This window comes from Cucumis sativus, chromosome 3 (genome assembly GCF_000004075.3).
Source record: "Cucumis sativus cultivar 9930 chromosome 3, Cucumber_9930_V3, whole genome shotgun sequence".
NCBI lineage: Eukaryota > Viridiplantae > Streptophyta > Magnoliopsida > Cucurbitales > Cucurbitaceae > Cucumis > Cucumis sativus.
In genome coordinates this window covers 16,901,412-16,918,551 of record NC_026657.2, presented here as the reverse complement: position 1 = coordinate 16,918,551, position 17,140 = coordinate 16,901,412, and the positions used below count along the sequence as shown (strand labels likewise).

Here is a 17,140-nt window from a genome sequence, read left to right as displayed (position 1 = left end):
TTTGGATGAAGTTTTCCTTCTGTTTTGCATCTTCCTCCCACCAAAAATAAAATGTAATTATCCTTTTTGGCCCAATTTTCATATCCAGGTCGGTCTGAATTTAGTTGTATATATAAAATGTAATTATAATATTTGCTGTGATGATGTGACAAAATTTAATTGGTCGAAATTCCATATTCAATAAAGGTCCAATTTTCAAGATTCGTGCACATGTATAGATGAGTGAATCTAAAAAACGATAAGCTGAACAAGAAAATACAAGTGATTTGTTTTTTACCTTGACTCTACTTAATATGCCAAATTAATCCAACTATGCATTTAGACATAAGTGTAATTAAAATGTTATAAATTGATTATATGTATATTTAGTATAATTTGAACAATGTCGATGATTTATGTTATTTGGTTGAAATAATCCGACATTCATGATCTTTTTTTTTAAAGAATCAAATTGTCCAAGATTGCTTCCAGTATTGGTTCACTATTTTCTAATATAATATAAATTCATTAAAAGTATATTCGGTAGAATTGGAGCAATATCGGAGATATCTAAAAATAAATAACAAAACCTGTATGTATTTTTGTCAAAGTAAAACTATCAAATTCTATTAAAATATACATTTAATGATTTAACAATAAAATATTAATTTTTAATTATATTTTAAATACTATCCTATCTAAATATAGCTATTTTTGTGGTTGACTCTCACCACTAACTAAAAGAAAAAAATGGTATTATGATTAGTTAAATATATATTTTCCATAAATATATAAACATTTATTAAATATGAAGGTTCAATTAGGATATAATTTTATTAGATTAATAGATAAATATAAGTGGAGATATTTTGAATAGATATTTCATTGATTTAAGAAAGAGGTAGGTTAATTATTTTAGAACAAATGAATCTCATATTTAAAATACACTTTGTATTGAAATTATAGACGCCTCTGTAATGTTTAAAATACTGTGTATGTAAAAATTATAACATATAGTCTTATTATGGGTGGATTTTGCTATAATTAGGGAATTTGTTAAAAATCTTATTTGTGCGCTGTATTTTCAACCGTATAACCAGATTTATGAAGGAACCATCGTTTGGGGCACGTGCCCCACATGATAAATTTTTTGTATTTTAATATATATTAAATAATATTTTATTTTAAATAGTTGTTAGTTCAAATGGGATTCACGCCATATAACATTTGTGTTCTAAAATTTAGAAATATAGTAAAATTGGTCAAATTCTATCGTGATAGAAGTTTATCATCAATAGACCATGTTGTGAGTATTGGTCTATCACTTATAAACTATACGAGTTTATCGGCGATACAAGTCTATCCTCAATAGTTTTATTATATTTATAACTTTTGTAAATATTGCTATATACTTCATTTTTATTCGAGCATCAATTACAATTATCTTCTTTTTTCTACTTCAGCAAATATTCCTGGGTTACTCTGCCATGTTGTACCAACCCAACCCAATGCCCATGGCTAAGTATTTGGGCTTCACCATGGCCCAAAAAAGTCGACGGTTGAAATGGAGAGAGAGACGGAATCGTCGGAGAACTTGGAGAAGAAGAGAAGTTCAGTCACTGCAACCATCAAACTCCATTGTTTCTCAATCCACCTCTTTTTAATTCTTGCTGTTCGCATCACTTGCTCCTCCTCCGCCGTCGACGGCGCTGATTTACTGCTGCTCAGCTTCCGAAAATGATGTCACCAAGGCCAATGACTGAGGATCGAGGATCTTCGCCTCATTTCAGGTCTTCTCTATTTTCTTTTTCTCAATGTCTTGCTTCACTTCTCTTTCCGTATTGTGCTTCTAGCTCTCTGTTCTGTCCCTTGGGCAACTCCGGGACATAGAACAAATTTAATTTTCCGAATCTAATTTGGAAATTTCTGCTCTGGTGGAATTGGGATTAGTCCCTAGTCAAGGGATGCTGCGGGTTACAATTTGGATGCCGTGGTTTTCTAGCTTATCTTATCACCAACTCGACGCTGCTGGATTCTGGAATGGTCACAACATTACTTGTAGTTTAAGTTTTATTTCAATTTATTTGTAGGAAGTGGCTATAATGAATTGGGGAAAACTTGAAATTGCTTGAGTGAAATGATTGCACAGCCTTAACCACCATGCGATTCCTCCAATTTAGTTTATGGGGAAAGCAGTAGTCTACGTGTTTTCCTCTTCCTGTTTTAAACACACTCAAGTCCTAGCAAACATTGGTGTGCAAACTTTTGCCAAAATAATCCTGAATAGTTTTATTGATTCAATAGGCTGCTAGCTATTTTATGCTATCTCGGGTGGGTATGGTTTAGTACAAAGTTGTATCCTTCTCTTATTGTATGATTGCTATTTCATGCTGATGACACCTTCTTTGCAGACATACACCATTGCAGATAATCCACATGGTTGGAAATTTCTTTCGTATATGGTCAATCTATTCCATGTATCGCTATTTTTCTCAGACTGGAGCTTCAGTTGTACTTTTTCTATTTTGTTGTTTGGCCCCAGCGGCCATCATATTTTTAACTTTGCAAAAGCCTTGGAAGGGAAAGCCTCTCTCGAACACTCAGGTGAACTAGAAATTTAGCTGTAAGAACCAATTGTTACAATTTCCTCATATTAATTCATCAGTTGTTTATTAGATCTAACCTGCTGTTTTAGGTAGTTCCTTCTGTGATAAATGGTGCCATTACCGCTTTGTACTTTATCTTGTGGGGAAAGGGTCTTAAAGCCTGTGGACCTCTGAGGTGGGTGATAATATAATACCACTTGCTCTTCTTTATGGAATATACATGAATTGTGTGGGTACACGTGCCCGTGCACCATATAAACTCATATTTTCCATGGAAAATGTCCCTGAAATTCAACTAAATTAGGATGAATATAAGTATGATCACTGTTTATAATATATAATGTACAATTATACTGTTTCATATATTCCTTGTTCTAATATTTTAGATTGATCAAGAATTTTCTTCTATTTTCAGCATACGACTGTATTAGATGGTAATGTTTTATAGAAAACTTAGCCTCATTAGGGTCTGAAATACTAGAACTACAAATTGTTAATAGAATAAGATAGATTGGATTGTTAATACTATCCTGATTCTGAGTTCTGACCCCCTAGAAAAGTTCATCTTAAAACTTTAGGGTTATGTTTTGGAGGAAACGATTTTCCCTCAGGAAATCCAGTGCACAAATCTACTTACCAAATACACATCTTTCAATTTTTTGGTTGATTCTTATGATCTTGCTTGGTTTAACAAAGACTGTTTGAAAATTCAATCTTTCATTTCTGTCTGTAAGAAGGTTCAATACTTATTACAGAAAACTTTTTTTTTTTTCTTTTTTTGAATAATTTATTTCTAGATCGGTTTGAAAAAGATTTTGGGTCATACTTATATATGAATTTGATGTTCTTTGGATCTTCCTTCAAGGTGTGTGATTGATTCTTTGCTCAGATATTTGGTGGAAGGGCTTAAAAGAAAGATTGTGCTGTGTAGTTCCTAATGTTTCTTAGGTGTTGTGATAGGGAAGGAAGGAACATTTTTTTTGTATGTTTAATTTGGCAAGGTTGACAAGACACTTACCAAAATAGAGTCAATTGTTTTAGTTTCTTTTTTATTGAAGTCTTTCTTTTTATGTTATTAGGGTGCCTGATTTCTCCCGTTATCTTTTCTTCCTTTTTTTGAACGCAATTATTTTATCTATGAAGTTCAGATTTTTTATGAAAAAAATGAACCAACCACTCTCTATTTATATCTTCTACTGGGTTTGTGGTACTCCATGATTTAGGAATTTATTATGGGATGGAATGGGAATATTTATGGATGCTTTATTGCTATGTCTTTTTTATTCTTTCTTGCCTTCTGTCCTTGTGGTTAATCTGTTTTATTGTCTTTTGTTCTCTTTTTTTTTTTTTTTTGAAATTAGGGCTATACTTGCCGAGTATTCTGGTGCTGTTCTTGGAGTGCTTTCGGCTGTTTTGTATGGTCGGAGGGGCTTTGTTTGGAAAAAGGTTTGGTTTAATCTACATTTGTATTCTTAGGCTTCTTTGTATCCATTGAATGCTGTTATAGGCAGCCATATATGTGAGGGCTTCAATTTAATCTATTGTATTTATAAGATTCTACTATGACATTGCTAATTCTTTCTTATTATGTCATCCACATACCTACCGTAGGTAGGTAGGCTGTAGGGGGTAAATGGATGTATGTTGTAGAACCGTTGCTTTATCTGAATCTGAATTATTTTTCTAAATTAGGCTTGCAGTTTAATTTGAATCATGAAACTTGTAAGAGTCTCACAGTAGTGGTAGATTATTTCAGTTTACCAGATTCTCCTTTAAATATCATATCAGGTTGGCGGTCTCATTGCAATGTTGGTATCTTTCTACTTCTTATCACAAGGGTGGGCCATGGCCACACATTTTCCCTTCTATATCCTTTGGAAGTTCAATTGGAACTGTATATTCATGTATGAAAGCAAGTGGCTGTTATTATTGTTTATTTATCAACCCTATTTCTTTTAGTCTTTCTGCGTTTTCATTCCTATATCAAAAAAATGTTGTAAACTTTTAACTTGAGACTACCTCGGAAAGATGGCTTTGACTCTAAGGATCAGACAGAACAAGTGTTGGGTTTGAAAGAAATGCTAATACCCATCTTTGCTGGAATTTTATCAGCATTGCGAAGGGTCATTGCTCGGCGTGTTTCACTTAAGGTGTTGTCTAACATTCAGTTTACTTTGTATTCTTTGATATTTAAGCTACTAATCCCATTCTGATGTGAGATTACTTTTATAATGCACCTCAGAATCAACTTAAAAGACGACTTCATGCTATAACAATGGCTTCTGCGACTTGTTTTCTCTTTCCTATAGCCATGTGGGACATGATAATTGTAAGTTCCAGCCAGATTTTCTGAATACATTAATTTCTGAAGTAGTGTTTGATTTTTCTTCATTGTCATAACTTTAGGGATCAACTTCTGATAACGGCAGAGAGCTTCCTTTCTCTACTTGGGCATTTTTAAGCACCATAATATTTGGTGTTATTCTTATATTCTACGTTGACAGCATTGCTGAAGAAAGGTAATTATATAAATCAAAAGTGATGGGAATTCCAATTATGGAATTGTTCAGTATTTGTCCCCCATGCTCTCTTCTTCCCTTCTGTCCTAGGCATGGTGAACACCCAACAGTTGCAAAATGTTATTCTTTCCCTAAGTCAAGGATTATAACCTCCAAAGCCCTAACATAATATTATTTAAGCATGGGTTGTAAGATGAGTTGGTGAACTTGTTTTGTCTACAAGAGCCTTTTACATTTTGGAATGAAGATTGGACCCCACATAATTTTGCTCATCATATATATTTGTTAAGAGAGACAAATAACGTTTTCTGTTATAGATGACAATGTTATATTCAGTGGCCTTGTATGAATTTCTACATTACATTACAGATTATTCATCAGTTTCATTCATTTGAAGACTCTGAAAATGACAATGTGTATTTGTAGACTGCACATGGTTTTTTCTTCTCCAAGACATTTGATGGTAGCTGGTGGAAGCATCATTCTTCTGGAGATTGTATACAAGATGGATTTTTCTCTGGTCGGCTTCGTTATCTGCTGCTCAATTTTGGGGTTTGGTATGCTCAAGTTTTCATCTATTTTGTTTGTTATTGCTTGAATCTTTATAAAGGTCACAAATTTAATTTGGCCCAGTTCACCATGTGAACCATCTCATCTCTTTTTTTACCCAATCTTCCTATGCTTTTAATTTCTTCAATTGGATTTACTAATACCAAATGACAACGTTTGTTAGGGATATATGAAGCAACTTCTTTAGACCGCAGTAGAAAAGATTCTTCTCGGTATCACGATACATCAAATGATCTGTTGGACAACCAGGATCAAATGCCCTCACTTCCAACTTGATGTACGTTCTACCATGCTTTGCTATGTTTTGTTTTCATGTTTTACAAGTTAGTTAATTGAGTAATATTTGTGTCGATTGAATCTTCTAAAAGGGCCACGTTAGTAAAATGTTCGATGCGCATTTGTGTCAGCACACTATTAAGACTTGTTTAGAGAAAAGTGTTTTCCCAAGTGATTGTCTCATTTAAACTCTGATAAAAACTTTTAAAATAACAAAAGTTATTTTGAATTGTCATCCAAGAATTTATTTTTCTTCCAAAACTACTTGTTTTTTAAATTAAATAACCACCCATACAGGGATATTTTGAGACCGTTCCCCCAAACAAACTCTTAACAGTATTCACATCATATGAAAATTTGGCAATTTTTTTTGTCCATTTACTGATTTCCTTTAGGTTTATTGATCACAACACCAAACCTAAAACAATTCGGTGCCTGTGCAGTACACAGAAGATGACGGTTTGGCCCATTGTTACAACTGTTGTAAGGCAGAAAGACCTTTCTTACTTGGCTGCCAAGTGCTGTACTGAATTGCATCATGCAAATGTACGCATTGATCTCACATACCTCGCTTTCATGCTTTGTACAGTCTGCTTTCCAAACAGCCTCAATTTTTTGCCGAATATATGTAGAGCTGACCATTTGTAAGGTCCTCTAAATTTATGTTTTTATTGTCTCTAATTTGTACTTCGAACATCACTGATACATAGATTAATTATAGTTTTCATACGAAGGAATCTCTTTCAAGTTCTCTTCTTGATCTTCCACCGCAATATCAAAATTCTTTTGAGTTTCGTAAAAACTTGTAACTTGCCAAGAGGTTATTGCAGGTTTGGTTTGAATACAAACATTGATTTCAAAATAATGGAGTTGATTAGGTGCTAAAAGTTTGCATCGACTTCCAAACTGATGATATTTGCTTAGAATAATAAATTCTGAAGAGATGGGTGAAGCATTAGTTGAGATGTACTCTGCCTTGTTACGAACCATGTTTTGCTGGGCCAACTCTATTTGTTAATGCTTTCGTGATAACATGAATGAGGACTCCTATGGGGCAAAAGAAGAGGCAAAGAGACACAGAATGTCGGGTCTCGATTTTATTTTCAACTCCGTCATGGAAAACCTGCCTGCAGATTCGAGAGAAGGCTCTGTTTAAGGATTTAAAATTTTCTAAGCTCAATTTTACATAATGCTCTTCATCTAAGTAATAAGTTTCTCTTTTTTCCCCTTCAAAATTGTATGAAAGTTTCGATTTTACTCATTCTTCAAAAGAAAACTCATTAGCAAACCTTGATATGCTGAAACTAAGTGCATAGATTAAGTGAATCAACTAATGAAAGGCTGAGAGAGAAACCTTGCAGCAAAGAGGTCAACAACCAGCAGGTGAATCCAAGCAGAAGCTAATGTCATTTCGCTAGAGAACATCTTTAATATACCAGGCAGCTGAACATTTAAAGTACCATGGACAATGAGTTGAAAAATACATGGATCACATGGGGCAAGACGAAAATAGGACTAATACGATATGGTCTAAATTTCTCAAAGGACCATTTACTCACCTCTGGCAGCCAGTATTTGGAAGCAAAAATAAGCTGCATAGTTTCTGGTGTCCAAGAGAGGTAGAGAAGATATGCATATAGAAGCCCAAGCACTACATATGGTATGTTACTTTGCATAGACCTCTTAGTCTGCAAAAATTTATGGGAAAAAGACATGAACAACGTCAGAATAGTTGCATTCAGAAACATAGTGCTAATGAAAAAACTGATGGACAAATAAATCTATATAAATATCATCAAATTTAGCATACCAATTCTGATTTAGGAGCCAGAACCATGAGGCCATAAAAGGGGAGAACAGCTATTGTACCTAAAGTAAAAGCATTGCTAGCAACTTGAGCGTTTGCCAACCCTGTAAATGAAAACATAAATTCATTAAGATATAACGTTATAAAGAAGTTTTAAGTTATTTTAGGGGGAATTTACGCTTAGTAATACACCGTTCCTTTACAAACATTATCAGGTTCCCCTTCCAAATACATTTCAAAATATGGATGAAAAAGATCTATCTTTTATGATAAGATTTCAAAGCAACGTTAATCCACATCCAGTCGTGTGTGAAAAGAATTGGGATAATATCAAGGTTAGACCATATTTTGTTGCTTTCAATATGGAAGAAATTGGTTTTTTCATGATTCTACCAACAATTCATTACGGAAGACCATTCAATCTTTAATTCAAAACACAAATTATTTGGCTCTAGTAGGCCAGGTATATATGGTGTATTATCAATGATTATATAGCGAATATGCATCATATATAAAAAAGGAATCCTAAAAGTACTCGAGAAATCATATAGAAATGTGAAATGTGAAATCATACAAATTGATAGACTCAAAGACTGAAAATGCTATGAGGTGTTTGAAAATGGTTGAAGTTCTCGAATAGAGGGGCCAATGCCAACTACCGTTCATGTACAGTCTATACTAGATCTTTTTGGAACTTTCCCATGTCCAGTTCATCATTCAAAACCATATCACGTTCCGAATTTGAAGTGCGTAAGAAAACATCATATGTTTAGAAAAAAGATCTCTTTTCTTCCTTTTGTTGTCAGGGCACTAAACCAGCTTGAGTGAGCATTCTTTACACAAAGACACTTCAAGAATCACTATATTCTTAAAATAATGGCAAAAGGGTGATCTATAAGATTTGGTTGCAGTACATACGGAGATAACAAGCCTCAATGCATCCTTTATTTTTAATGGCCACACCCAGTTCACCTCCTCTCTCCTAAAAGGTGAGTGAGCTTTAAGGAACTATTTGAGACAGACTATCTAAGACTATAATAACCACTTATTGCTAAATACTATTGAAATGTTTCCAATTAGCTATAGTAAATGCTAATTCAAAAACTCCCCCGTTTGCTACAGTATTTACTATTTGCTACAGTTTACTAATTTACATTTATCATTTCTTTTATTCTTTGCTAAAATGTTTACTATTTCCTTATCACTTTTTTTATGAATCAAAGAGCTTTCACTGAGAAAGAACGAAACAATACAAGGGTGTAAAAAAAAAACCAGCCCATCAAAACACTCCAACTAACAAAAGGGGGACCAACTAAGTAAAATGTTACTAATAGAGTAATTACAAAAGTGCTTTGAAATCGAAGCCCAAAGGGAAACATGAAATCTAGCCAGAGACCAAATATCACTATGCTCCCTCTCCCTACTCCTAAAGACCCGGTCGTTCCTCTCACCTCAAATGTCCCAAATAGTAGCACACACCCCAGCCAACCATAAAAAACACCCTTTATCTTTGAATGGCAGATGGAGAAGGAACTTCTCGATCATCATTCTGACACTCCTCGAGCCAACAAAACTAACACCGAACTCCTATAGGAATGAACTCCACACTGCCCTCACATAATGGCAGTCTCAAAAAAGATGATCAAGATCTTCCTCCGCCTTCCAACAAAGCATGCAACAAAAAGGCCCGACAAGCGAAGTCCTCTTCCTAACAAGCCTATCTACAGTGTTAACACATCCAAGCAAAACTTGCCAGATAAAGAACCTAACTTTAACTTAGGAACCTTAGCCCTCCATAACACGTCAAAAACCAACTCAGTAGGGGGAGTGGGATTAATCAAAAAACTAAACAAGGATTTACATGTGAAGCCCCTACTAGGATTAGGATTCCAAACATGAATATCCTGTTTCCCCTCCCTAAAGTTTCACCCCTCAAGCAAAGAAAGAAAGAAGAGAGGCCCAACTCCATCGCTTCCCTATTAGTCAAACTACAATGGAAACCAAAAGAAAAAAACACAAGATTCTCCAAGCTAACCAGACAATCCGAGACCATACAGTTTTTGAATGAGGATCAATGATAAAGATGAGAAAATAATGAACAACGATTATTCTCCCCTACCCACTGATCCTCCCAAAAATACGTATCCTTACCATCCCCCATAAAGCAACGAGTAAACCGAGAGAAAGTGGGAAGATTAAAGAAAATATCTTTCCAATGAGTTCAATATGTGCCTTTAACCCCTTTCAACGTCCAGTCAAAGAGATGGATGTCATACTTACTCGTAATAATCCTATGCCATAAAGAGTTTGGTTCAAGAGAAAAACGCCAGCGCCACTTAGCCAACAACGCTCTATTGAAGATTCTAAGACTGTCAATCTCCAATCCCCCTTGAATACACAGGACGACCCACCATCTCCCAACTCACTATTTCTTTACCAAATTAAAATAGTTTACATACCAAATGCATCCTATTTATAACCCAAACTAAAATAATTTAAACACGAACTATTATAACCTAGAATTATAATAACTCACTATTTGCCCCAAATGCCACCTCCTAAGTAGTCAACTTGTCACTATCCATAAAAACTCCTCCCGAAGAGACCAGAAGCCCTAGGATGAGTATCATGAATTCAGTCTTTTGCTGATATACCACGAAATTATCAGAATGTACAAAACCTGTTGATGAAAATTGTTGAAAAAACTAGTTTTAATTGTCCCACAATCGGTTATTTTGGTGAAGGGAATTATCCTAAGGAGCGTGAGAAGATCACAAGGTGATGAGAGGGAAAGAATCTATAGATCTGTTTGAAGGATGCTTTTATCATGTTCTTGCAAGAGACAATAATCAGCACAAACAATCTTTGTCATGATATTAAGTGTGGTCTTCAATTACAGAGTGAACCACAGGCCTTAAAAATTGGACAGATTTCATACCGTCTAGGAGATTCATATAAAACAAAATATTGGCAGTATCCACCATTCACTTGAGATGATTATAGCTACTCAATTATGCAGTAAATTTAGAAGCTCAAAAGGCAAAGTGAGTATTTACATGAGGCACGTACTCCTTGAACGTTCTTGGAAAAATTTACTCTTGAAAGTTTTGGTTTAATAGCAATTCTTGATCCTGTAATGAAACTCCAGTTTCTTGACGCATCTGCAGTGAAGCCATGAACTGGTTGGCCTAAAAGATTGGTTTTGTGACTTCTTGTAAAGACAGAGGATCTTAGGCCAAGTCTGACATCACAACAGGGCTTTGAAATCTGCGCCAAGTTTTCAACAGCAAATAATTTAATCAGGCAACTCCAAAAGTTGAAAATTGAATCAAATGTGTGCCCATGTGGGGAAATGAAACTAAGCAACAACTCTTAAAGCACGCAGCAGATTGCAGAGTTCAACATTCAAGCAGAAGATAGATTAAAAAGAATTAAGTGTTCCACATGAGACTTAAGTCGCCGATAAGTAAACAATAAACTTGCCACAAACAGTCACATTTTACATAGAGAAGAAAATGTAGAACTTAGTTTGAATTTTAACGTATTGCAAGTGACAAAGACCATTCAAGTTTAACATAGTCGCAATTAGATGAAGTTTCAGGAAATAGCCAAAAAAAATATATGGTTACTTAGAAAATTTAAACGTTGAGTGGGTTGAAAGTGAGCGTAAGCATTAATAGAAGTACCATGAATCATCAATATATAACTTGGACCTTGATCATGCTAGTAAAACAATATAAAATGAAAATCACCCCAAAGCTGATCATAGGTAAACATTCTACATATTAATTGAAGGTAACAGTTGTTTCAATCATGATTTTTGTTCATGAACATGATAGGGAAAGGGCTGAATTATCAAATTTAATCACTCAACTTCAAATGTACAATACACCACTGAACTTTGGAGTTTACTTTTAATTAGCTTCAATTATCTCCACCACTTGCAAAACACTAATGGTTAATCTAATAGCCAATCTAGCAGTCAACATTTCATACTAGTTAAAATTTATTCAATAAACGTGCCACAGAACACTTGAATGGCGTTATTCACAAGGACTAAACAAAAATACAGCCAAGAGTTCAACAATGTAAGTGAAAGTTTTTCAAAATCCATGATACACAATACTCAAAGTTTGAGGCTAAATTTGTCGTTTAACATAGGTGTGAAACGAAAACTTGAATTTGGACTAAAACCAGGTAGCAAACTTCAAGGTACTCCCATCCAAGAGTATGTTTCCCACTTCCTTTTGGGTTTAACCCAATGAAGGTCAATGATCAGTGAATTCCCAACTAATTAAAACAAGGATCTGCAAAGAAATCCATCTAAACAAGTAAAAAGGAAAAAGGAGATTCTTTTGTGAGCCAATGGCTGCTAAATCAAGCACAGTCTATATTTACACGAACCCATCTTCCAAATTCATTTACAACTCAATTAGGAAGAAAAACACCACACCCTGTTCACATAACTCAGCATATATTAAGACTCAGATGGAAAGAAACCCTCCACAGATCTGAGAGAAACAAGATTGAGTGGCGAAACAATGAAATGATTTCATCAATCAAACTAGTTCTCGTAAACAGCAAGACAGAAACAACCCCAGAAGAAAAAGGAGAAGAACACAAACAAGAAGCATCAAGAAAACGCACCTTAATTGAGAGAGAGGAAGTTGCAAGGCAAGAAGAAGAAAGAGAAAAACCCATGTGGAGAGCAGAAATGGAAGATGGAGAAGAACGATAATGGCGTCTTCATGAGACCCTAGAAAGTTAGTAAGTTAAGAAAAAGGAAAAACGAAAAAGAGGGGACAGAAAGTTTTGAGAGAAAAAGGAAGCGTACAAGTTTGCCACTTAGAGATTGCAAAAAGACAAGAATGAAGAAGAGGGAGGGGGGCTTAATGCTTATCTATCTCCATTGTTGTCCCTTCCACTTCTTCTACTCCACTGCCACTTTTTTGTTGGTTTGTGAAACAAAACCCATTTCTGAATACTTTTTTTTGTGTCCTTCACTCCTATTTTCATGGTTATTGATGTCAGCTCTCAACTATCTCCTTCAACGCAACAAAGTAAGCTACGACTTCCCTCGATTTCCCTATTTCTTTTGATTTCTTGTACCTACTTTTTCTTACCTCTAGTTTTGGTTAACATATAAAAAATTTACATTAGTTACATAACTGGTGTCCAATTTAAAAATATATTTAGTGTTAGTTTTGGATGAGAATTGTTAAAATTTTGTTTCGATTATATTTAGTGTTAGTTTTGGATGAGAATTGTTAAAAGTTTGTTTCGAAAATACTGGGAGGCACGGATTTATTAAGGGATTAGGACAGTTTCCCTCACATTTCAATTTTTGTATTTTAATATTAGTTTTGAAGGGATAGATTACAATATATATTAAATAATGTTTTATTATTACTAAATTTTGTCATTACATCTATATTTTTTTTGTTATATATTGCCCTATATATAATTTTTGTTGAGAAGTTTAACAAATATCCAATAATAGGAAAATTATAAAAAACAGAACATTTGACAAAATATTTACCATTGATATAAAATCAAATGTAAATTTTTTTGTCTTTTAGTGGTTTTGTTTTGTAGTACAAATAGTTTGTCAAATTTTTCTATTTTAAAAAAACTCTAATATAATATAAATATTAGACATGTTTACTTATTTGAAAGAAATAAAACATTTATTTACTAATTTAATTTTCTTTTGAATTTTTGTTTTAATAATTTTTCTAGAAATATCAATCAAAATCAAATTTTTTATCGAATCAAGACTTCTATCTATCCATCATCGATATTTTAAATCTTGGTTAAAACATAAAATTTCACAAAATTTTAAAATAAAAACATTTACTGAAACAATAATTAGTCTAATCAACAAATCATTCTGATAGATGTGTCAAATTATCAGTGTGTGTTAATAGTGAAATGCATTTTATTATGTGAGACCCATATTCAAAAGGGAGTCATGTTGAAGAGAAACTTTGTTGAGGTGAGTTGTGTTTGACTAAGTGTTGATAGGAGGCATTCTGCAAAGAAGGATGCAATAAGAGAAAAGGTGATGCAAAGAGAAGTATTTAGGCATAAGTGTTATTGTGTTAAAGTAAGCTACACGATAAGAATTAGCTGGAAGGGAAGAAGCACGCAATGGATGCTAAGAACTAGGCGTTGGGTGTAGTGACACGAGGAGAAGTGCTTGCACCTAAGTATGGTCGCGAAGAGGTAGGCATTTTGTTGAAAGGTGAACGTCTGTATAAGGTGATTGACAACCCTCTGAGGTGGAGTAAATTTTCTGTGGCTTCCTGAGAAAAGAGAGTTAGATGAGAAGTTTAGCTTTCCAAGGGGATAAGGTTGGCATCTTAAGAAAAGTCTTTATTCGTAACTGACCTTTGGCTTGCCTACATAGCATGTCAAAATGGAAGAGTGACACACGTAAAGCGTTAAAATGACCCATGAATGTGAAAAGTCATTGTAAATAGGACTAAAGGCTGAAAGAAAAAGAGCATGAGATGCTAACATTCTGATAAATTGTTAAGAGTAGGTTTGGAGTGTTGAAGAGGTCGGTTGAGGGAATCACTAGACGAGGAGAGAAAACTGAAAGCAACGAAAGAAAGAGTTGAGACTAAGTATTTTTGTGAGTGATTTTTCATGAGTAAAACAAATATTTTGTGAATGATTTTATAAATAATTGAATGACTGTTATCAAAGAAAGTAATGTTTTATGAATGATCTCAAATCTTGATGATCTTATATTTGATGTTTAATAGTTAGAAATATTACTAATGTGCTACATTCTAATGTATGAAAAGCTTCTCAGCTAATATTTCCTTGTTGTAGATTGTGACGATTGTGTGATGTGATGTGGTATGATCTTTCGCACAAAGCTGGTGGAAATCCTAGGTCTATCACAAGATGTTGATGAATGTGAATCTCATATCTAAATGAGGAATGATATGCTAGACATTGGTGGCGTGAATCCCAGGTCCAGGCGATGAGATGCTAGTGAAAGCAAATCTTAGGTCTGAGAAATGAGTATTACGAGGCGCTGGTGGAAATCCCATGAAAATTGGGAGACGCAGATGAAATTGAATCTTAGGTCCATTGCGAGACGTTGGTGAAGTGAATCCCAGGTCCAGGTTGTCACAGTTCGCCCCGAGCACTTGCTTGCTTGGCCTGAGATGTAGTGTGATGTCTGATTCGTGAATTTAGACTTACTAGTTTTACATGTGTATAGTACAACTGCAATACGTCGCTAAGTCAGATCATTGTGCGTGATGCGCTCACCATAACTTTTTGTATTGCGTGCTTTAATTCTAGACGATGAGTCATGGGTCATGATCATAGCATCTGAGATGCTCACTATGTACCTCTTCATCGCGTGATACATAAGTCCTCATTGAGTATAAGTTTTTCTACTGCTTGCCCAAGTGCAAGCGAAACAGTAGGTTTACTTGGATGATCTAGGGTTGAACACATGAAATTGTTTCCAGACGTTAGTTCTAGAGTCCACTTATCGTTTAGGCGTTATGACAATTAAGTAGAAAGAATATAAAGATAACTAAAACTACTTACCTACACCTAGAGACTCATGCACAAAGAATAAATTATGACAAGGTGGAAGATTGAACGAACTAACTTGTATGCGAGAAAAAGGTGAAGGAAGGTCTATGCATTATTAGATAATTAAGTAATGCGAGAGCCTTGATGCGATATAACTTGCATAATTAGCTCATGATTAAGCGACCTTCTCTCGAAGTGTTTAGACATCACGCTTGCTCACCTCTCGGGATGCATATGAGTATCCTTGATTAGGTGAGCTATATTTAAAAGATTTTGCTTAAAAACTTATTGAACTTCTCATTTAAGGACAACAGCCTCTCAGCCCTAATGTCTGCACTTGTTCACCTTTCGAGATACAAATATTGGAAGTTATCAAACTAAGATGGAGTCTATTGCCAAACTCATCCTTGCGTGCATTAGTCTTATCCTTGCTACTTTCCCTCTCAAGTAGTTGGCGATTGACATTGGCTAAATGACGAATATAACTCAACTAATGCAATAAACCTTATCAAAAGTCCTTAAAAAGTGAAAATTCTTCCTATGGATAGCTACATACAAAGGTATCTTCACTATGAAGACTATTTAAGGGAGGCTAAATTTTTTTTGTCTCAATCCCAACTGGTGCATACTATGTAAGAAAAGCAATGAGACAACACATCACATTTTCCTCCACTGCCCTTTCATAAAAAACATATGGAGTAAAGCAAAGAGTCATTTCGATTAGGAACTCACTGATGATAACCTCCATGCACTAATTAAAACTATTTGCTCCATCAATACAAAGACTAAAAAATGTGTGATTATCTTCACTGGTTGCCATCACATGGACCATATGGTTGGAAAGAAACAACATGTTATTTAACAACGTATCCAACTATCATGTCTATCTCTGGGAGAACATATGTAAACTCACAGCTCAATGATCCACCAATTACAAGCTTTTCAAAAACTATTTTGCTTATGTAATTGCACAAAATCTTAGTGCTTTATGTTAGTATTTTGTATTGTTTACATTTTCGCTTATCTCTAGCCATCCTCTCAGCTTGAACTCTTTTCCCCGGTTCTCTATTGAATATAATATTGGAGATGATGAGGGCACTAAGAGGGTGCCTACCTAGTGGGGATGCTTGGGTGCGCCTACTGACCTATCCAGTATCATTTTCTTTAAAAAAAAATAATGAAATAAACCTTATAAGCTAGACTCCTTATCAAGAACCTACCACACATCTAACTACTAATAACACATTGACAAATGAGAAGTCAAGAAATGATGGATTGAAGAGGGTGTAAACTTGTAATATATATGTATAATAAATATAGGCCTTCAGCCACTCTACAATAAGAACAACATATATTAAAATGAAGTGCAAAATTAGAGAGAAAGAAAAGTGGAGAAATACTACAAGTTGGGGAAATGAGGGACGAAATCTTCTCTTACTTGAGCTCTCAGCTCTCTAATTAGCCTATTCGAGCCTTGCACCCATTCAGGCGCTCATCTTCTTCTTGCAGAAGATGAAGTGCTTGTATAGACTGGTTTTCGACAGGAAACTTCTATTCCTCTAAGCGTGTCAGTACTGAATTTGGCACTGTGAAGTCACATCTTCCAACTACTATTCTTGTCTTTTAATGAGCTTTTCTCACATGATGAAAGGTTTCCTCTCCTTGGTTGTTAACCGCCCAGCGAGTTTCCATAACGTAGCCTCTGTGCAAGATGTTCTCTGTGATTTGCTCATTTCTTCTTTTCATACTTATCCTACGTTTAGACATGTTAATCTCGTAGGCATGATGCTTATGTAAGCTATACCTCTAGATATTTATGA

General features: G+C 34.7%; 2 protein-coding genes across 8 annotated transcripts; one reads left to right on the top strand and one right to left on the bottom strand.

Annotated features, from left to right (window-relative positions):
- Nucleotides 1-1,449: 1,449 nt before the first annotated feature.
- LOC101203988 (zinc transporter 5) lies at nt 1,450-6,697 on the top strand. Of its 5 annotated transcripts, none has more exons than XM_031882495.1 (12): nt 1,450-1,769; nt 1,930-2,022; nt 2,391-2,583; nt 2,679-2,760; nt 3,947-4,031; nt 4,374-4,452; nt 4,605-4,735; nt 4,828-4,914; nt 4,992-5,104; nt 5,531-5,661; nt 5,838-5,951; nt 6,394-6,697. In XM_031882495.1, the coding sequence occupies exons 2-11, from the start codon at nt 2,020-2,022 to the stop codon at nt 5,948-5,950; spliced, it is 1,017 nt and encodes a 338-aa protein (XP_031738355.1). In that variant the 5' UTR covers nt 1,450-1,769; nt 1,930-2,019; the 3' UTR covers nt 5,951; nt 6,394-6,697. The 5 variants fall into 5 exon arrangements, with proteins under 5 accessions (XP_031738355.1, XP_031738354.1, XP_011651372.1 ...); XM_031882496.1 differs by having other exon boundaries at nt 1,457-1,769; nt 2,675-2,760; XM_031882494.1 differs by having other exon boundaries at nt 1,453-1,769; nt 1,930-2,583.
- LOC101204234 (protein ABA DEFICIENT 4, chloroplastic) lies at nt 6,690-12,743 on the bottom strand. Of its 3 annotated transcripts, XM_004145812.3 has the most exons (7): nt 12,592-12,743; nt 12,405-12,513; nt 10,814-11,024; nt 7,761-7,861; nt 7,510-7,638; nt 7,305-7,393; nt 6,690-7,077 (listed from the first exon to the last, which is right to left on the bottom strand). In XM_004145812.3, the coding sequence occupies exons 2-7, from the start codon at nt 12,456-12,458 to the stop codon at nt 6,930-6,932; spliced, it is 732 nt and encodes a 243-aa protein (XP_004145860.1). In that variant the 5' UTR covers nt 12,459-12,513; nt 12,592-12,743; the 3' UTR covers nt 6,690-6,929. The 3 variants fall into 3 exon arrangements, with proteins under 3 accessions (XP_004145860.1, XP_031738357.1, XP_031738358.1); XM_031882497.1 differs by lacking the exon at nt 12,592-12,743 and having other exon boundaries at nt 12,405-12,562; XM_031882498.1 differs by lacking the exons at nt 12,405-12,513; nt 12,592-12,743 and adding an exon at nt 12,211-12,246.
- Nucleotides 12,744-17,140: the final 4,397 nt, after the last annotated feature.